Raw genomic sequence first — 22,256 nt, 5'->3', positions numbered from 1 at the left:
ATGTATATTTCTCACATTTCCCCTTGCAGTAAGTACATTTATTAAGGATAAATGGAAGCTCTGATTTGTTTTCATGGCCTCATTCATGTCCATTTTTCCTCCTCCAGTGACTGTTAAAACTCTTAAAGTTGTTCATTTTCATAGTGTAGAATACACCCGTTATTACCACATCTTTTTGAGCCACACGATGCTTGTCAGGCTGACGGGATAATGATATTTCTTTGTTCATTAATAAGAGAAAAGCAAACGACCAAAGCTATAAAAATAAATGTCCAACAGCAAAGACTTAAATTGAATTGAACACACATTACTTAAGATGTGGGTTGAAGCTCTGGCTTATTACACCTACCTTTTTTTTTTTTTATATATACAGCATAGTCTAAATGGCAAGTCATTTATAGCAAGATTTCATCTCTAAAAGACCAAAGAAAACATATTGAAAGTAAATGTGTTGGCTTTTGTTTAAATATAAAAGATCAGGGGAACGGGGGGGGGGGGTGCACAGTCACCCTAATCATATTTAAAGGCATGGAAGCAGAAACATTATCAAGTTTAGACCATGATGCTGAATAAATTGAGTAACTTATGTTTCTGAAAAGTTCATGTTCTCAGCCTGTATTAGTGCTTAAATGAGGAAAGCGCGGCTGATTGCCATCTCTCCCCAACCCCGTTCCCTTTAAATACCTCCACAATGGGAATTTGCTTTCTCTGATGAAAATAACTTAAACTAATCACCAGTGGCCCGGCTCTGAATCAACAGTCTGAACTTGGCTAACAAGAGTCATGTGAGACTCGATGCAGAGGAATTTCGCCGCTGCTGCTGCTGCTTCACTCGTCCCTGTTTCAGTTGAAATATTTAATGTGCTCACAATGAGAGAGTATTTGCAGTGTGCTGATTTCTGTTTTGCTGAGGCAAGAGAAACTGTGAGGGTGTGTTTCCTGCATGTGCTGACAGCAGCGGATTTTTAAACATACATATCAGTTCCAACACTTCCACACACTTCAGCCGAGGTCCTGCTTTCATGGGACCCACCCATCCACTCTGTCTCCCACTGCAAATCTTATTACCATCACTCTGAATTAAGGGTCGTCTTCTGATTTTGCTGATTGGACTCTGAGAAGATTTGTTTGCTAAATAGCAGCACTGAAGCTGTAGCTTAATCTTAGTGGGGGATAAGTGAAAGAGACAACAACCCCCAGGTACTTAATCTTCCAAAGACCTTTCCATATGACGAATTGGAGCATTAAGTTGATTGTCTGTTTTGTTTGCAGTCTTCCTCATTTTAATTCAAAGGGTATTTTCAGAACCAACATGCCAGACTCTCTCATAGAGGGATTGCATTTTTGACACCTTTTTCATAATTAATCATCACTTTTTTTAAAGCTACATGTTAAAAAGGAACCCACAAACTTTAAATGATTTGTTGGTTTTTACATGTTTAGCATTGTATGACTTGAGGTTTACCTAACTTAGTAATTAAAAGCTGTACTCTAGTTTAAAATCAGTCTTAAATTTAAAAACAGTGAGAAGGAAACATTCAAAGGTATGTTTTTTCTGAATCAAAATTGTTCTTTCAAGGGTCACTTGGCATATAAGGCCTCAGTGCCACAGGCATAGAGACTGATTAATGAACCTGTTGCAATCTCTGGTTTCTACAGAATTGCTGAGGTCATCTTTAGTTTCCACAGAAGATGGCGACTCTTCAACTACCCACCTAGCAGTAGTGAAACTTGAAAAAGTGTGATGCAAACTGGAAATGGAGAAGGTTTGCCTTCAGAGTCAAATTTGTGTCCTAAAGCTGCATCAAGGGTGTTTCAAAAGGCAAAACTTTTACTCTGAAGGTGAATGGTCTCCATTTCTGGTTTGTGTTGCACTTTTACAAGTTTCACTACTGCTTGTTGAGTAGTTGACAAGCTTTGCGGACAAAATAGCGTCTTCTACGCAAGAGGTACTTTTTTGGTACCTTGGCTGAGGTTCCAAGTGAGCCGAGTCATGAGAACGACTTCTTCTCAAAACTCAAACTGCCATTTTCAAAACCTAGCAACGAGGGAAATGGCTGCACAAAAACCAACACCGTGGTCTCTGAGTCTGACAAAAAGCCACAGAAAGCGCAGCAGGTATACCACTGCCACGACGTCATGGGACTTTTGGTCACATTGCTACAATGACCCCAAGCACATTAAGGTGGTACTCAGTTGTAATGGAATAAGACCAAAACCAAGTCGAGTAGAGTAAAATCTGAGTAGGTACTAGTGGAAAACAGGCATTTGACTGGTTCACATATATAAGACAAAGAGTCTGTTGTCTAAATTTGTTCCTGTTATTTCTGGCTGATTATGAGCAAAAATGTGTTTCATGCTTGAGTAAATTAAACCTCACATTGGAAAAACAAACTGGTTGAGATTAGATTTTTATGACCCATGTGGTTTTTCTTTGAGGGAAGACCAAAACCCTGCAAGGGGTGGAGGGATGGCAGGAAATTAAATCTCATCTCACTGTCTTGAGTCCCCAAACCTTCCAGCCACTGTGATTATTTCACTGGGCAAACGATGCTTGTAGAGCCCCTTAATATTAGCAGGTTAGGCACGCCATTTGCTCAGTTATTCCCAGAAAGGCGGTCGTGCATCTGAACTCTGTGCAGACTACAGAGTTTTTTTGTTTTTTTTATCTGACTCCTGTTTAGTGTTGACTGTTTATTGTTCTTTTTTTTTTTCTTCCTCTCCACTCTCTCCAGCCATAACTGGTTGTGCCAGGTTGACTGCCCACCCTGAGTTTGTTTTTTTTTTCCCTTCACCACTATCACCAAAGTCTTGCCCATTAAGGAATTCTTAGCTACACTATATATACTCTGGGTTTTTCCAGCAAATCTTGACTTTCCCCCAAAGAGTTTTTGACCTTCCCCCAAGGAAAAATCTTCAGCATTGTAATAAAAATATTTTGTTAGCAGTTAATTTAAGTGGGTTTTTATTATTAAAATCCATATTTTTGGACCCAAATTACAGGAAAATGCATAGATTTATGATAAGTATGTTAACAAAGACACTTTGTAAACCTACTAAGGCCCATTTTGAGCTGGGAAAAGCTCTCAAAAACTAATGGACAAAAGCACTGTTAAGCTTCCTGCCTTTTGATTTCTTTATTAAAGAAATAGGTTTAAATTAAATACTTTTAAAACTATCTTTTTATTAGTGTTCTACCACATTTGGTTTCATCATATTTTTCCTTGACTACAAGCACTGTTTCTCATTTAAAAAATAAAAAATAAAATAGTGATATAGTGATCGACTCCATGCCTTCAGCATGAGGGTTGAGGATGTTAACAAGGAAAGCTGCCACTACTACTCATGCTATAACCATCACACAGTCTTATTCCTCGCTACTCTGCTGTTATTCAGTGAATAGCTGTGAATTAGCACCAGATGCAATGTTTTATTTTCATTTGGCTAATGGACTTTCTGTTCAGCTGATAGATTCGGTGAGATTTCCCTCAGTACTTGTTAGCCTGAACCCTCGAGTTAATCTGTGGCGATATTATCCCACCAGTCACTGCATCAGCAGTAATCCCAGCACTGCTCGCCTAATCACAGATATTTATTAAGCTAATGCACGACTGAAGGTAAACAGAAGCGCAATGCTATTATTAGGTAATAGCTGCCAACCGCGCATTTAATGTTCAGCTGCAGCTTTAATGGTGACACCCAGTGGAAACTACTTTTTGATTAATCAAGTGGTTTTAAAATAGCGTAGCTCATGCTGGTTAATGTGTGTGGGGATATGCTCATTAAGCATTCTCAGGACACTCGTACAACCACAACAGTCTTCACAGTGACCACTATTTGTTGTGCGCTTTGTCTGGTGCCCATTCCAATGTTTTCACAGAATTCGTGGGGTTATATCACCAGCTGCAGATGGTGGCCTCGCTATAGTTTCATGGATCATGGGTGTCTCTTAAGTGAATCTGCATGTGTTGTGCAGCGATGCTCATCATTCATCATGAACTCAAGACGAGAGGAAACACACAGAAGTGTGTTGGTTACTATTGTAGAGATGCAAATTTCTCCCCACCTTCTTTTTTCTTGGTATGTATGTGTGCTTTTTGTTTTTCTTTTGTGAGTGTGTGTGTGCACGCGCGCGTGTGTTTGTGGAGGGTGTCGTTAGTTTAACGACATTTCCTTAACTGCCCCAGTGGCTTACAGGGACCATAGGACTTTGATACTGAAGAGAAATTAGTGCTGCTGGGTTAAAAAATAGCAACAATGCACTCTTTGTCTTTGGAGGCATATTCTTGGTTTGATAATGATGTAACTCACTGATAATTTTGTAGGATTGCAGTTATGACTGTCATTGTAATATCCTGCTGCTCATTCTGCAGTAGCCTGTATCGTCGTCAAGTGAGTCTGCTTGACTATCGCACTTTGTTTGAAATTGTTTCACGGCTGACATTACAGGTCCTTTAACCACCTCGTGGTTTTGGATGCCTTGGGACAGTAGACTAATTTGATTTGGACTATTTCAATAAACAGGAAGGAATGAGTTGCGATGATTTTTTTTTCATACTTTATTTAATACTGCAAATATAAACACTGAGGTCCCAGTGGCTTTAGTATTTTAATTATTACCAGAGATACAACTGATTGGTATCTTGTTTCTTTTCATCAGTTACCAAGCTCAGGCTTAGTTTATGTGCAGATCTAAAGTTTCAAAAGCAAAAAAAAAAAAGTTGGAGTTTTAAAAATAAAATCTATATTCCTTTTCTTTCAAGTGTTAGTTTTGTGTAAGTGACTGGCATTTTTGCTTAAAATATAAAGAAAATTACAAAAAGAATAGATCGTCTTTCTTCTCATAAAAGAACTGCGTGTTAGTCTAATTGATGGTGAATGGTTGTCTGTCTTTCAGTGATAGATTGGCGACTGCCCAGGGCGTACCCCGGTCGTTGTCCCGTGGCAGCTGGGATAGCTTAAAGTTTATAGGTCTCTAAATGTCTCTTTGCTTTATCAAGTTTGCCAACATTTGAGAAACATTATACCCAGTTGAATATTTGTGACCTAGTAAATTTGTGCAGTCTGCAACAATTTGTCATTGTAGTTATTGCATTTTTACATTGTACATATGAGGCATTCAGCTGACACTTGTCTCCTAAAGTGACTAGTCAGAACTTTAGAAGTCATTTTTGTCATGTACCGGAGGCAGAAAGAGAGAGCTGAGACTAAATCTCTTTTTGTAGTGAGAGTTGACTTGAGGGTAGCCTAAGATTGTAGTTTCTTTGAACTATTAAACTTATTTGATCATAATATATTTATTTTCCTGTTAATTTGAAAATCTAAACAGCTGAGGTACCTCTTTCTATCAAAATAGGCCATGCTCAGTCATACCCTGAAGCAGTAAAGTCCAACCAGGAAACACTAATTTTATTTAATCTAATAGTTTTGGTGTATTATTGTTTAACTCAAGGTTGGCCACGAAGTTCACTATTGATAAGATGTTTCTTTTAATATAAGCCTTGACTCCATTAAATAAATCATATTGGCGTACAGCATCACATCATTGTGTAAGAGAGTGTGCGCACATGCGTGTGACTTCAACAGGAAACTATGTGTGTGACTTAGCTAATCCAAGATGCCCTAATAGCTGCTGGACAAGCTGTCCTTAGTAAGGAGGAAGAAATAGAGTAAGACATAAAAACACAGTAAGTGGGAGAAAGCAGCGTGACTCATGTTACTGTCTCCACTTCTTCCGTCTTATCTTACGTGCGGCTTTGAAGCTCTGAGCTGGACGGTACATTCACCCTTGAAGAGGATTAAATCTTCTCAGTTTATATCTTATTTGTTTGTTCTGATTGGGTTAGCATGTGAGTGTCAGGCTTTCAATGGCATTTTTATTTTTGTCTTTATTTTGATTAAATGAGAGGAGAAGGGAATAAGTATTTTCTGACTTAACTATACCTCAAGATTTTTTTTTTAATGGTTTTAATGTTCATTGTTAGTTTTGATTTAAGCTTATTTCTTCAAGTTATTTTCTCTCATACATAAAAACACAACTTTTCATTTTTCCTTAAAATTGTTAGTTGAAAACATGTTGTTTTAATGACAATTTAAAAAGAAATGCATACGATACCTTTAGTTAGAAAGCCATTCAAAGTTTTTATTCATTTTATTGTTTCAAAGGTTACTAATACAGAAAAAGTAAGTAATAAGAAGAGCGTTTCTCTATACATACACTTTAATTAGGTGGCACAATCAGGAATATTTAGGTATGCCACATTATATTTGGTGAGAAAGTCTACCACCTCTGCGGGCAGGTCCCTGTAATGGTGGTCCCAGAAATTGTTTGGCTGCCTCTCCAGAAAGACTTAAGTCTAACTCCACCACCTTGGACTATAGCTGCTAGTTGCTGCCACATAGACTTTGTTAAGCTGCAGTCCAAGAGAGTGGACAGAGTACATTTTCAGGAAAAAAAACTCACTAATGAGACAACTGAGATTATGATTATATTACTCCATTTAAAGGTTATAAAGTATTTTGCAGAGATGCTCCTTATTGACATTGTTATTTAATAATTAATTTCAATCTTTGGGGAAAAATGGAAAAACTTCACAGGTGATAACTTAGTTAGATGTTATACATACTGGAACATTAGAACATTGTGGCACCCGAGGTGTATATATAATAAGTACAATAGCAGAGTTATTCACACTGAAATTAAATGTATATTTAATATATTCTCTTTGTTTTTTCAAAGGTCTACTGATGAAGACATGGTAATAAATATTTTTCTTTTGGGGTGAACAGCCTGGTGGATAGTAAGAGGCATCATGGCAGATCTGCCTATTGCCCCGGGCCAGATCTACATCGAGGTAGAATACGACTATGAGTATAAGTTTAAAGACCGGCTCATTAAGATCCAGCAGGGGGAATGCTACATGCTAGTCAAGAAAAGTAATGAGGATTGGTGGCAGGTGAAAAAAGAGGAGGCGTCTAAAGCTTTTTATGTACCTGCTCAATATGTCCGAGAAGTCCGCAAAGCCCTCATGCCACCCCCTAAACCAATCCTCCATCTTCCGAGTGCTACTGGTAATCCATCTTCACAAAGTGCAGGTGCACGCTGGGTAAAACCAAACAATCTGGATCTGGGACTCAACAATCATCCCGCTGAGAACCTTCACAGAAATGAGTCCAACTATCAGCGCTCCCCTTCAGCACAAACTGGAAACACGGCTAAATTCACTCCCCCGATTCAGCGCAGGGACAATAACCACCATCATGCCCCCACCTTTCCCACTGACCATGACAAAGCTCTCGCTGAAGCTCTCCATGGTGGTGTCCCACCACCCCCTTACAAAGGTGGGTCCAGCACCCTGCCCCGCAGTCGAGCCAGATCCCCAGAACTGGTCAGAGCGCCACTGGACGTGGACACCACCCAGTACTGTGACTCTGCGGGTGAAGATAGACGTACAAATGACTCTGAGTCTGGAGACGAACTGAGCAGCTCTTCCACTGAACATCTCCAGGTAACATCAAAGCTTTTTGTGCGTGTGTGCGTGTGTGTGTGTGTGTGTGTGTGTGTGTGTGTGTGTTACTGTTAATGTTGGCGGTGATGTATACAAGAATTTTGGGGGGGGGACATTGTGGAATAGGACTTTTGTTTCACTTTTATTAAATTATAGCCAATACTCACATATTGGATATATCAGATCCAGAGCAACTTTTGTTTCTTGTTCCTTGATTACGGCCTTAGAACGAATGTAGCAACTATTTTTGTTATTTTAGGTGTTTGTGAAACTTTTCACATCAAGTGTTTAATATATGCAGACTATTTCTGAGCAGATGCTATTAGGTTTGCTAGTATATCAATTATCCTACTTTCTTCATAAAGTGTTATGAAGAACTTGAAAAGGGAACCTGAACCTGCCACACCCTGCTACAGAGCAGTATCTGAGCCCTCGTTTATACTCTGTTGTGGACATAGACACGGGCAGCTGGCGACATAATGGCTAAGTAGGCATTCCTGTTATTTTCCACTTCAAGCACAAAAACAAAGCAACGTGTATTGGTGCACTGCAGTGCAACGTCACATGATAACAAAAAACTGGCTGGCACTTGGACGTTGTCACAGACCTTCTTGGTCACTATCCAAAGTGTGATGAATTTACATCACTCTGACCCGAGTGGACTTGTGGTCGCAGAAAGTTTAAATGCCTAAATGATTCATGTGCAGCACAGAGATTCGGTTTTCAGATAAAAAATCAGACCAGTATTCTGTTAAACAGAAATGGGTCATAAAGTGTTTTAGTTTTAAACTGTTGGTATGCCCAAATGACTAACATTAACATTAATTTGTTCAGTGTCAGCTGATTTTTGCCTCTAAACTTTATTTTGGATAACCTAATAATCTTTACCTGTCCTGGATTACTTAAACTTGTTCAAAACCTTTAATGTGTTCTGTTAGCTTCAAAAATTAAAGACGAAACCAAGTCCCAAAAGAAAATTTTGCCCTCTTTTTTTTTTTTTGCCTTTTATGTGTCTAACATTTTCCAAAGCCACAGTTTGATTACTACAAGATAAACATTTCCTACACTTTATGTCATTTGTTAGCAGAGGCTAGAAGGTTGACTGTTAGTTTGGTTAATAACTTTTTTCAGTTAATCTCAGAGAATCAAGGGTAAAGAACTATTCTCATACTGCCTTATATTACACTAGCCACTGCATCCAAAGCGGAAACTCATAGTATTTTTTTTTTTTTTTTGCCGCACGCACACCTTTATGCTGAACGTGCACTGCAGGTATATCCAGTTAAAAGACACACATCTCCTGTTCCATGAACAGAGTTCAGCTGAACTTCTCTTCCTGTTCTTATTTTCCATTTCTAAGTTATTATTTGCACTATACATACACAAAAGTCAGCTCCTTCATTAGCACCATCATTAGAAGTACAATAGAAACACTGAAAGAAACTGACATGTTTCGGCTTGAACCCGTGAGCAACACATTTGATCGTGTATTGAGTAATAAAGACACTGTCTTTACCTTCCCTGTGATAATAAAATGACAATTGTAGGATTTTTTGTCATTGACACGTCACGTCTTCTAAATGACTTATTTGTTTTACAACAGGTCATCTAGTTAATCTGTCAACTGTAGTTTCATAGGTTTGGATCTCAGTATGATGCATCACGCACTGACGTAAGCATTGTTTCAGTATGTTGTGCGTAAAAAGGTTATCTGAAGGAAAGTCCTTTTTTACAAGTCCATGTATTTTCTGAATGCAGCCCAGTTCTCAATAGATCTCCTTCCTTGGTTATTGTGTCTGTGTGTATTTAAATGGAAGGACAAAGGTCAAAGCAGTCAAGCTTGATTTTGGTTATGTATACAACCAGTCTGGCTTTGTGTGCCAGTAAACTCTGTGATTTTTCTCTTTCTTAGGGCAAATACAACAACTCAGTCTCAGTGATTTTCACAACATTGGCCGTCTTGCTATGTACTTTATGCTGCAATTGACAGTCTCATAGCAGTTGGTGTTGGCAGGGAGAAAGAACTTCCTTTTCATAGAAAAACATTCCCAGTAGAAGCAGGCTCAGGGTGGCTTTTTGCTCGTTGTGAGAATCAAGATTAAAAAGTGTATCCACTGTTGTGCAAACTGCATCAGCATCATTCCTGAAATATCTTCCTTATGAGAACAGACCTTTGCACAACAGAAACTGACACTCGAGGAGGAAATTGTATCGTGTATGTTGTGACCATAACAGCAGTGGCAGCTTTATAGGTGACGACATGATGAATGTCTCCTGAGAACTTTCCACCACTGTGGTAGCGATCAGACCCCCCTAACTCATCATGTGCTCCCCTGTTAAGCTCTGAAGACACATGCACATGCAAAAGCGATATTTCCAAAATATGTAGGGCAAGAGAAGTGGCCTGAGGCGTCCCGCTACTGGAAGGAAAAGATGTGATCTGGTGTTCTTCACTTACTGCCGCTGCTTGATAAGGATGTGTTATCTCTGAAAATCTGGATTCGCTCTGTGGTGTAGTGTCTTCCTGTGATTGTAGGCTTTTCATAAGGGACCAGAACCAGTGTCATCAATGTGATCTATCAACCCATAACATAGTAATGATTCAGTGATTGACTATTCTTCAGGCCTGCAAAGCTCATGAAAGCCAGAAGGTGGACGCTTCCTACATAAATCCGGTGATGTGAAACTCATCCAGTGTTAGTGGGTTTGTTTTGTTTGTTTTTTCCTCAGTCCTGGCAGCAGGGTGCTGGTGACACAAACTCTGGGTTGAGTTAGGACTTCCTAAAACAAGCAGAGCCCTCATGTTGTTGCTTGTAAACAGTGGCATTGCCATAATCAAAACTGGCCTAAATCAGCAGGTATAGGAGGAAGAGAAGAAGTCAAAACCTGAATTAAAGTCATTTTCCAGGAGGTAAGGAGGTTTTCAGAACTGTTATCTTTCTCTGTATAATTTGACTCTCTGATCTTCTGCACTGATATACCATTACAGTTACAGTAAAACCCAACACGATCACATACTCGTATCTTGAACCTGGCAGTGCCGCGGCAGCATAAAAGTAAGGTTACAAAAATCAAGAGGTGCATGACTGACCGCAATGACACCAAAGTATGGCTTGCGCCTGCAGGCGTGTAGTGTCGTTCACTCATTGAAGAAGAGTGTACTGGGCCCATTTGCCTTTTTGCTTCCCTGCAGCCTTTAATTTAAAGTATAAAGAAAGAAGTAATGGATATAAAGCCAAAGCCGCAGTCTGAATGCAGGAAGGAGAGCTGTGTGTTTGTGTCCTGCTGCCAGGTCCTGTTTCTTATTCCCAGTTCATCCAGCTTTTGACAAGCTACTTGAGTAGGTTGTAGTTAGTGTGCCAAACACTTATCTGCTGTACTCGACCTGACACCAAGGCCCACTTTGTCACTACTTTTGTCACATGTCCTCCTTTAAACTACTGGCAGTATTTCATCATTACTTCATCTGTTCATCATTATCTCAGACAGCAGGGACGTTTTTTTTAATGAAGTTTGGGAATGTTGTCTGTCCAAAATAGTACAGATGTATTCAGAGATGCATTCATCTGCAAGAAGAAGAGTTTACTCCTCTAGCTGTCACTTGAGCGTTTGCTCCAAGACTAGTGAATCACAACGACATTTTGCAAGCTTGAGAAATTCAGTAGTGAGAAAGAAATCCAGGCAAATTTTCTATGACATAAATGTGTGATGTTGTGCAAAAGCAATTTGCCTTGGCTGTGCAGACCTTTGTTGTAATAGCTTATTAGCTGTGTTGCACCATCCAATTTTAATTAAACATCTCTCTAAAGTGCTTTACAGTAAAGGCATGCTTTGTTGGGGGAGAGATGAAGTTACATATATGCCTTTTATGTGTCTAACATTTTCCAAAGCCACAGTTTGATTACTGCAAGATAAACATTTCCTACACTTTATGTCATTTGTTAGCAGAGGCTAGAAGGTTGACTGTTAGTTTGGTTAAAAAATAACTTTTTTCAGTTAATCTCAGAGAATCAAGGGTAAAGAACTATTCTCATACTGCCTTATATTACACTAGCAACTGCATCCAAAGCGGAAACTCATAGTTGAAAGGTGACGTACTGCAATACTATTAGAGCAGTAAGAGAAACAATGCAGGTATGTTTGCAAAACATCGCTGACCTGTCACTGCATTAGTATTCCATTCCTTCTCGCAGTTTCCAGCTGAGATATCACTCGGTACTTCCATGCATACAGTTAAAACCTCTAGCAACACTGGATTGGTCATTGTATTCGCTGAAGGAGATGCTTCCCTCCTGCCACTGAATATAATGGCTGTCAGATCTTGCTGTGTTTTTAATTTGCTGCTTTACTGCACTCTCATCCGTTGCCGTTCATCATCCACCTTCCGTCGGGATCTTGATCGTCGGTCAGCATGTGGGGGAAAAACTGAAGCACATACTATATGTCTACTATATTAAAAGCATTTTTTAGTCCAGCCTGGTCACCCTGACATCTTCTCTAGTGAAAAGACAGTGAGGGGTGTTAATTTGTATCCTGTATTTGTAGCAGCTCAAGTAGATAAGAGTGACTACTAGAGCTCCTTGATTATGGCAGAACTCATTTTTCCAGTTATTTTGCTGAATATTGAAGTAATGATTATTTAATATGATTGCAGAGTTTGAAAACCTTTTTTTAAATTTACTGAATGGGTTTCCAGGAATTTATAATGCTTCAAACTCAAATTAAATAAATGTGTACAGCACTAAGAGTGAAGTAAAACAAACGAAGGCAAAATAGAATGCCATCGAATCGTAGTTTCATCTCGATAATATTATTTCAACGATCAGTGAAATCCAAAATTGTAACTGATAATAAAATTAAGTTAATCGCACACCACCAATGAAGCAGTTTTGTAATGCAGGAAAAGGGATGTGCTGAAAGTCAAAATGTTGTTTTGTGTCAGTGGACATCAAGTGTGTGTGGTATAGACTGTGACGCATTGACACATTGTGGTTAAACATTGCAGCTCAGTTATTGCCTGTGTTATTATTAGCTATTGTGTTATTAGCTTTTAGTTATTTGATCACATTCTTTGATAATGAATTATTTTTAAATGCTGCTGTTATCTGTGGCATTTGTATAGCAGTCAATGTTAGATTTTTTTGGAAATGTCTGAATTAAGGGATTATTTGCCAGTTTATTCTTACACAATAACATGCAGCCAGTTATTTTCTTGATCAAAGCGGAAAAACCACAATGGTTAGCGTTGCTGTCGTCTGTCTGTCTTACCATCTCGCTTGTTTACAACTTTCTATCAGAAGAATAGAGAGGGGTGTTGCTGCAGGCCTGGCTGTTGGTTGGGTGACTGCGTAACATCTGAAGACCAGCAGTTAACATTAATAAAATGCAAATAATTAGTTCAATTGTCTTGGAGTTAATTTATAACTCTGGGTTTTGTTTCCATTAGTGCTTCTTAACATTTGTGTTTCTCTTTATGTAAACTAGAACCTCTTTTAAAATATATATATATACTTTTCAGCAACTTTTTATGGTGTCTTTAATCTAGAAACTCTGCTGAAGGTCTTAAAATTATGTAAATCAGCTGTTCTTTTGCTGTCTCACTTTTTAAAAGTAACATTTAAGAGTTACCAGCTTTCAGTACCCCCTCCTCTGATTGTCACAGTCAATTACACCCACTCAACTCTGCAGACTCCCATCGTTCTTAAATGGCAGCTGTAATCAACTAAAAACCTGTAATGACTCTCAGCAGGATGATTGATTGGAGGACTTCCTCATTTCTTTGATTACTTAGTGTGGCAGGAAGTTGAGATGGCAAGTGTGTGTCTTTACACCGTCACACCTTGTTTCTACATGACGTGGTTGAACATTGATGTGCATCTTTAGCACATGAAACAAGTATTTTAGTCATTCTCCGCACACTTACGCAAGCAGAAACACACACACACAGTCTATGCACTCTCATTAGCATGGACTCCTGTTTCTGTTCAGTTATGCAAAGACACATTCAAACAGACAAATTTGTACACACACACACACACACACACACACACACACACACACACACACACACACACACACACACACACACACAGCGTCTGAGAGATCTGTTAATAGGAGCCAGGCCATCTGCACTACTGTTAAATCTCTTTCTCTGCCTTATTAAAAAAGCTTATTATATCAAATGTTGGCAGGAGGATCCAAAGTCTTTCAGTTCCCAAATGTTTTCAGGGTTAGGACCCCAGATGGAAACATAATAAAAAATGGGCTCTACTTTGTAAGGATTTTAAATAAAGCATGAATTAGTTGCTGGAGAATATATTTTTCTATTAACAGATTAAAATAATAAATAAAATAATAATTTTTTTATAATAAATTATATATTTTTTAAAAAACTTTCACTGCTGATTTACAGCTCTTGAATTACAGCATCTGCTTACCTTTACTGAACTAAAGTTGAGAGAGAGGTTCCCTGAAAAAAAAGAGCTTGCTATTTTTACCTACTTTCCACCGTTTTTCCCCTGACCTCTGCTGTATGTTCCTTTCTTTTTTTTAACCTTATCATACTCCATCATGTTTCCTACCAAATTGTTAGTGGATTACAGTTGACCTTCTGTCAGAAACATACTTCTCATACATCTAGGTCACCATGCAGCCATCCACATGACTGGTAGCTCAATGACAGGTTGTTTAGTATGGCTTCAACCAATAATACTTCTTTTATTAACAATTAACTGAGGGTTTTATTGAATCGTCCATTGCCTGTCACAGTTTAGAGAGGCTAAACCTACCTCTGCCACTTGCATGCTTTTAGCTAAAAAGGGGCTTTTAGTATACAGCATGCATAAAAATACATACAGAGGAAACTTATACCTCATTTTCCCCACCAAATTACTAGTCCTAGTCCTAGCTTGCATGATTTAATGAAAAAGGTGTCTTTGGTGCAATTATTGCCCTGTGTTTCTTGAGGATACTAATTTCTAATGGGAGTCAAACCTCAATATGACTTCACACATGTGGCCTTTCAGGAAACTCTCAGCCAGTAAACAGCAGATCATCTGAAGAAAAAGAAGGTTAAGTCTGCAGATAGCTGTGATGTCAGTTTGGATGCTCATCACCGATGCTATGAACCAGCCCTGAGGACTTTATAGTACTCTTCTCAGCCTGGGACACACACAAACCCACAGAGTTTCAGGCAGTCTGGCAGCTGACCCTTTGCAGTGTGTTTGGTTGTTGTGTAACAGAGCAACGGCGAGGCCAGATTTTACACACTTAATTTATGTCTCTGTCTGTTTTTTTTTAACACTCTTCTATCCTGTTACCTTTGCCTTCAGTCAGATTCACCTGGGCCTCTTCAAAGCTCTGATTTGGCCGCTTCCACTTACCTTTTTATGTTGATACACTGCAGTCTTACCTCTCACTAACATTTAAAACATTTAAAAGTAATAACTTTAACCTGCGACTTGAAACATAAAAAGGGTTCCAGTAAGGCCATTGAGTAATTTAAAATGCATTTCCAGTATAAGTTTTTTTTCTTTTCTTCTTTCTATAAAAATCCCTATACACATTAGAAGAAGACTGAAAAATCATTACTTTTTTACTCACAAATTTTGTGACTTAAATCCAATATTGCCATAAAGCTGTCAAGCTCATTAATTTAGAATAATTTGCAAAGGGTCTTTAACAGCCAGTGATTTCAGAGAGAGCTACTTGGCTATGAGACTTTTAGAGGGTGAATTTTGCTGTTTTTTTTGGAGGAGAAGGCATTCATAAACCTTCATAAACTCTGATGGTTGCATCATTAGGACATAGATAACTAATAATTAGTGCTAAGTACAGTAGAATTTCACTCATCAAACCTGGAGCACATTGTGTTCTAGTGTTTGTTATAGAATTTAATTAAAATGCTCCAAAAGGGACCAGCATCATAAGAGGTCCAGCTCAGTTATTCAGAGACTTGGCTGCAGTTAGCTGCATTGGCCTGTGTTAGCCCCTATCAGTCAAAGAAGCTGTGTTCCTAATTTTAAGCCTCATCAGTATCCAATCTGATGCACTAAAAACCTTCACCTATTCTAAAGTTTTATGGATGATAACATAAGTCCCTTTTCATTGAAAAATGATACTGTGATTGTGTAGAGTCATAGCCGGAGTCGATACTGGTGACATGTCACCTCAGCATTAAAGACTGGTGCATCCACAGTTCTCACAAAGTCAGATGTCTAGTTTAGGAAAGTTGTGTAACAAGAATTTGATCAAAATTGTAGGAGTTGTGTTACATTTCACAGCCAAGATGCGAGTATTTGCAGCTTCCACATTGATGCAAAATCAGGCTTTTCTTAGTTCAAGAGCTGCTCTCTGCCACATCATACTGTAGACTGATGAGCAATGAATGACTGAAGTTAGACACTGTAGAAATGCAACTCTCCCCGAAGTATAAATACTCTCCTTGATACTGACTTTCAGGGATAATCCAATGTAAACCATTGCTATTCTCTGTATTTCTTTGATTAGAGAGACAGATGAAACAGAAGACAGAGAGAGAGTGTGTGTGTGTGTGTGTGTTTGTGTGCACGCACTTCATGGAGCTTTTCTTAATCCCTCTGGGAGCTTCATTTGGATATGTATGTGTTTCTGTGTGTGTTTGGTTATTATGTCAGCTGCGATGTCCTGTGTTGTGCAGAGCGGCATTATGGGAGGGCAGGTCAAGCGGCGTGTGTCGTGGAAGCGCAGGGAGAACGAGCATCACTAAGCTGTGTGTGTGTGTGTGTGTGCTCTCTCTCTCTCTCTGTCCCTCCCTCCCTGTCTTTTTATGTAAGGATGTGTGAGTGAATTGGAGTTTGTGTATGTGCTCACAGAGTGACATTATCTGGTTTGCCACAGTGACATGTCAGTCAGAGAGTTGGTGAATAGGCAGGGGCGGCTGCTTTTCTCTGCACCATCACTGTTCTCATCAGCAACGCCGGCTACAACACTTATTCTTCTGCAGCGGCAACTCAGCTACAGGACAGTATGTACCCAGATGAGAATGAGACGGTAAGACAGCCGCTTTATGTGTGCATACACTGGCAGGGGGATGCTCTTGAATAGAGAATTTTTGTAAAACTACATGCACATTTTTTGCCTAGTCAGCATAGCCTGCAGTGTGTTATACTCTGTTGTACCAAAGTAATGTGTTGCGCAGTGATTAATGCTCGCACATATTACTAGCGCAATGAAACTCTTGATAAAGCATCAAGCTGTTTGGGTTGCAGGAAGCACACATGCCAGCAGGCACTGCTGCATTTACAGAGTCTGTTGCAAAGAGTAAATTGTCTTTAAGCGAAGTGCTGCCTGTTTTGAATGTCATCAGTCATGCTGCTGTATATAGTGATTTAGTTATTTATTTAGTTTTATCTTGTTTATGCAAGGATTTATTTTCTTACTGTTATATGCATAATCATACATTCTCATTCACAGCTCTGTTTTTCTTTCCATTCACAAAGCAGGTGATCTTGCAGCTTTAGCTCACAAGCTTTGGGCAGATTTGTGTTTATTATCCATTCTCTCAGTGTGAGTGTTCACAGTAATCCATACCATTGATTAGTGAAAATCTAGCTGCTTTTTACTCCCACTGATCCAGTAAACTCAGTAGCCGGAAGGGACACAGGGGAGGTTCAGTCTTATCCTGAGATGTTGGAACTGATGGTGCCATGGGACAGGATAGCTAAGAGGATGCACTAAGCACTTGGTATGCTTCATTACATAAGCGCCAGCTACGTAACATTTGTTTGGACAGCTGGCTTGTGAGACGAGCTCGGGGCAGCAGTGATGATGGCAGAGAGGACAGGGAGGAGGGTGGCAGACAGGGCAGAGTATCCTGTGACATGTAATTCAATTATAGATGCGCTGTATTTTAGAATGATAGTTTAACAAACAATGCTTAGTAAGAAAGTTATTAATCTTATGTTTTTAAATAATAATTTTTGGCCATTTATTGATTGTCATGAGTAGTGGGTGATTTGGGTTGTTTTTGGTTTTTTTGCCCTAAACCTTTAATACAACATGCATGCAAGACGCTACAATCAGCAGCTAAGATTTATTTATTTTTTCCCCTTGTAACTGTAACATGCATTAAATGAATTCTCAGACCACAAATACTACAACATATTTACCTATATGAAAATAAATACCTCTCTAAAATGTCTCCTTTACTAGGTTTAAAGATGGACTTTCAGAAAATTTTACAATTTTCACATTTAATGCAACATCCATTTAAAAACAAAAAAAACAAAGATGATGGAGAGCCTGAGGTGAGAAAAAAATCTTTAACATTCACATTTTCACATGTAGAGTTTTGACAAGCAGTAATATTTGTGATCCACACTATTTTTCTACTTTCACGTTTTCACTCACGTGTAGTCATGCTGGCATCATTGCACCTAGAATAGCAGTGTATTTTATGAAGAATAAATGAGAAACTAAAAGCTTGCACTGCAGCTTTCACACTCTGCAGATCTATCCAGTGGACTTGCCAGTGGGTGGGTTCTGGTTGCCTGGCCACATGAAACTGTATACCTCTTCCACAACTGCAACATCAGATTATTATGTTAACATGGCACAGTTCCTAATTAGGGATATACCCAACTAAGCAAAAGGATGATTAAACTTTCGTGCCTTCTCACGTTGGCATCATAATAGTATTTATTGAAACTATACATAAATGATTCTCTATCTCTGTGAGGGGAGGCTTCAGTAAAGCAAAGTGTACAGTAAGACAGAACACACCTTTGACAGTTCTTTTAAAACTTCCTTTCCTTTATGTGATGATCAGTCATTTCCTAACCACCATGTATACCCGAGCAGCCACCGAACCACAATGAGCCGCTACGGTATGTAATCTCTTGGTCCAATATAAATAAAGGTTTGCTTTTGGCCCTACCCATGTGTACTTGTTTGGCTGAGGACTGCTTGCACTATTAATTTCTGACTTTCCAGTAGAGTGAACCACCTGTGTGTGCACTTTGCCCTCTGCAAAGCTCAGAGTCAGAGATGATTAACTTGGCAGCATGGGAACATGATTTTATAGTTCTATACATCCAGCTTCAGTCTGGTTAATATAGCGTGGGTCTATGAGGAAATGTAGCCCTTGCATGCTATATTTAGGAGAAGTCCTAGAAATAAAGTGACTGTAAGAAATGTTAATTTTTTTTTTAAAGATAAACCAATTAGACTGATACAGAAATATAAAGTTTTATGATTTTATTTATTTTAATAACATCGAGTTTGTAGTTCACCACAGCATCATTTCATAGCCCAGAATGGCAAAAGAATCAACATCCCTGCCTATAATCTTAAACAACACGCATTTAGTTGCCGATTCACAGGTCTATAACTAGGTAACGTCTGCCGTTGTCCTGTTTTTAAACCCCCCTGAAAGAAAGCCTCTAGGTGCAGGAGTTGTCAATAAGATGTGTTTAAGGGCCTTTTCATCCTCTGCAATTTATCAGTTTTTTTTGAAGTTGTGGCTTCTTTTTTTTCCAGATTTCATGTCTTTATTGCAATTTTTATAATAACTTTTTGCCAGATTTCCTTATTCACAGAACACACATATACAGTAGCTGTATATACAGTGCGTTTCTTCAGCTAAAGCTTAGATGCGGATAATGGAGTCAGACTTTAGTCTTTACCAACAAAGACGTACTTTCTCTTCAGAGTCTACAGTGGGTTTCTAATGTGTCAGTGGGACACTGTATTCTCGGCAAATGAGTTTCTTTTTCAACTCTTACACAAAGCTCCACAGTTGAGCCCCTGCTGATTGTTAACCGTCTTCTTACAGTCACCCTGGCTTGAACTTAAATGGCAAATTGCTGGTGGCATCGGGTTCTTATTTTGTATTTTGTAGTTATATAAACCTTTGACAAATTCATGAAACAAGTTGGGACATGCACCTAGTATAATTTCTTCCCCGCAAAAGGAAAAAGAGCATGCCTGCATGTTTCTTGAGGATGGGAATGCTTTTTTAGGCAGTCAACTGAAACACAGCCTGACGATGCTCTGTTTAACCACGTCAGTATGAAGGTTTGATGGAAAAAATGCTGTCTGACTAAAATGAAACCTGATCATTCAAACCTTAAAATAAAAATAAATCTGCCAAAAGATGAATAGTTTTTTGGAGAAATTTAAAAATTTGGCTGTTTGAGGTTGACAAAGAAAGGGTGGTTTAAAGAATAGCAGCTTAATAATAGCCAGACATCTTTTAGCTTATCAGTTCATCATAATAGCCAGACTGCCGGTAAAGAAAAATACTCTGTGCCTCTTCCTGGTTATCATGTACTTGAATTTCGACAGGTTCGAACAACTCTTCATAGCTCAAGGCCTCCTTATTTACCTGATGTACCTATGACAGGTTTAGGCAAGTATTTGCTGAAATGCCTCGGCGTAGCTGAGTTAGCAGCTTGTAGCGTAGGCATAGTTGTCTGAGAGTTGCAGAATTAGTAATTGAAATTCAGAGATCTTTTCTTGAAATCAGGCTTATCTGCTGTCATCAGCAAGTTTCATTATTAAAGTGCAGTCCAAAGATTGATTAATTAATCCTGAATGATTTTATCTTGCACTTCGAAGCTAGGAACAAGTTAGAACTACGAAGGGCAACTGCATGACTGGCTGACTGCTCAGATGACTGTGCTAGGTGTGTGTTGGTAACTCTTCCAGCAGTCACAGTTTATACACAAGTTGTATACAGTTTTATACATATGCTCTGAACTTGAATTTCATGAATGTCGGCTTGCACATTTCTAAATAAACAATTTGTAAAGAAATTTGCTTTATATGTGGGATGTCCTGTTTAATTTTGCTTAATAAAACATAAATGAACACACACAGAATGACTAGGGTCATTCTGGGGAACTGGCTGCACACTGTCAGCTCTTCTCCTGCAGGATAAAAGCTCCTTAACTTCCTGTTTATACTGGGCTCCTGCAGTAATTCCATTTCAGATTAGATTAGTAGATTATTCTGGGAGACCTGTATGCGCTTCCCTCCTGCTTTTGCTCTTCCTGTCTTCAATAATAAGTACAAAGCAGATGTAATACACCAAAGCACCCATTGTATGTATAATGTTGTGTCCCTCAGAGAAAAACCAGTGAACCCCCTTTGTTTTTGTCAAACTGGTTTTGCCAGCAGGTTTTTGTGCCTTGCTCAGGTTAACTGTTTGAGAAGTCAGAGACGTGATCCACAGTTTTGTTCATTTGCATTCAAGACCTGTAATACAGGTTCAGCACCAGTGCTGGTATTCTGAGTAGAATAAGGAGGAGGAGTTTTTCGCCAAGGACAACTGGATTTTCCTATACACAAACCTTTTATCTGTGACTTCACAGAAGCTTGTCTTTGTCGACGGTTTGGCTCACTGTATTCAGGTGGTTATTAAAATGCAAGCTTAATCTGATTCTTGTAGTTCTTGCTCTACTTCACATTGTATTAGAGTAAGTGCATCAGGGAAGTGTCGAGCGGGACACTTAAATCTTTCCACTGTGCAAATCTCTGCAGCTTTGACTACCTGCATGGTTGGAGATAAAATGTGTGCAGACAGAAAAATGTTACTAAAAATATGATTCATTTTTACCCAGACTTGTAGTTGAGGGGCACAACAAAGACATATTTCTTTCCCCCCCCAGAAGAAATCCCCAAAACATGTGAGAAAGAGATTCAGACTGAGGACGCACTGATATTTCCATCAGATATTAGTCCAATCCTGACTTAAAAAGCTGGATAAGGATTTCATGACAGTTAATTTCAGGTTAGTTGTTCTATGTTTACTATGACACTTGGCAGTAGCAGTGCACCAGTAGCTGAAGGCTGGCTAATAGCAAAGGCTATTCAGTTATGAGGTAGTTTTTACTCACCACATTGACAACTAGATAGTTGTTGCAAAGTGGAGACAATTCATCATGGTAATCCAGAAAACTGAGCTTTAAAGAACCCGACGTGGTCTGTGATTGGGGTTAGGCACTAACTAACTGTGTAACATATTTTAGAATGATAATGTATTAAAAGTAAATTATGTGTGAAAATACAGTGGGGCAAAAAAGTATTTAGTCAGCCACCGATTGTGCAAGTTCCCCCACTTAAAATGATGACAGAGGTCAGTAATTTGCACCAGAGGTACACTTCAACTGTGAGAGACAGAATGTGAAAAAAAAATCCATGAATCCACATGGTAGGATTTGTAAAGAATTTATTCGTAAATTAGGGTGGAAAATAAGTATTTGGTCACCTCAAACAAGGAAAATCTCTGGCTCTCACAGACCTGTAACGTCTTCTGTAAGAAGCTTTTCTGTCCCCCACTCGTTACCTGTATGAATGGCACCTGTTTGAACTCATCATCTGTATAAAAGACACCTGTCCACAGCCTCAAACAGTCAGACTCCAAACTCCGCCATGGCCAAGACCAAAGAGCTTTCGAAGGACACCAGGAAAAGTATTGTAGACCTGCACCAGACTGGGAAGAGTGAATCTACAATAGGCAAGCAGCTTGGTGTGAAAAAATCAACTGTGGGAGCAATCATCAGAAAATGGAAGACATACAAGACCACTGATAATCTCCCTCGATCTGGGGCTCCACGCAAGATCTCATCCCGTGGGGTCAAAATGATCATGAGAACGGTGAGCAAAGATCCCAGAACCACACGGGGGGACCTGGTGAATGACCTGCAGAGAGCTGGGACCAAAGTAACAAAGGTCACCATCAGTAACACACTACAACGGCAGGGAATC

General features: G+C 39.1%; 1 protein-coding gene across 6 annotated transcripts in view; it reads left to right on the top strand.

Moving 5' to 3' along the window:
• LOC309693459 (rho GTPase-activating protein 12-like) overlaps nucleotides 1-22,256 on the top strand; it is a 60,473-nt gene that overhangs the window by 3,774 nt on the left and 34,443 nt on the right. For all 6 annotated transcript variants that reach the window (XM_082512670.1, XM_082512669.1, XM_082512673.1 and 3 more), the window contains exon 2: nucleotides 6,740-7,508. In XM_082512670.1, the coding sequence (XP_082368796.1) occupies nucleotides 6,813-7,508 (696 nt within the window). In that variant the 5' untranslated portion in view covers nucleotides 6,740-6,812. The remainder of the gene's footprint in view (nucleotides 1-6,739; nucleotides 7,509-22,256) is intronic.

This window comes from Aulonocara stuartgranti (genome assembly GCF_965226115.1).
Source record: "Aulonocara stuartgranti genome assembly, chromosome: 18".
NCBI classification, from domain to species: Eukaryota; Metazoa; Chordata; class Actinopteri; order Cichliformes; family Cichlidae; genus Aulonocara; species Aulonocara stuartgranti.
This window is presented reverse-complemented; position numbering and strand designations above follow the sequence as displayed.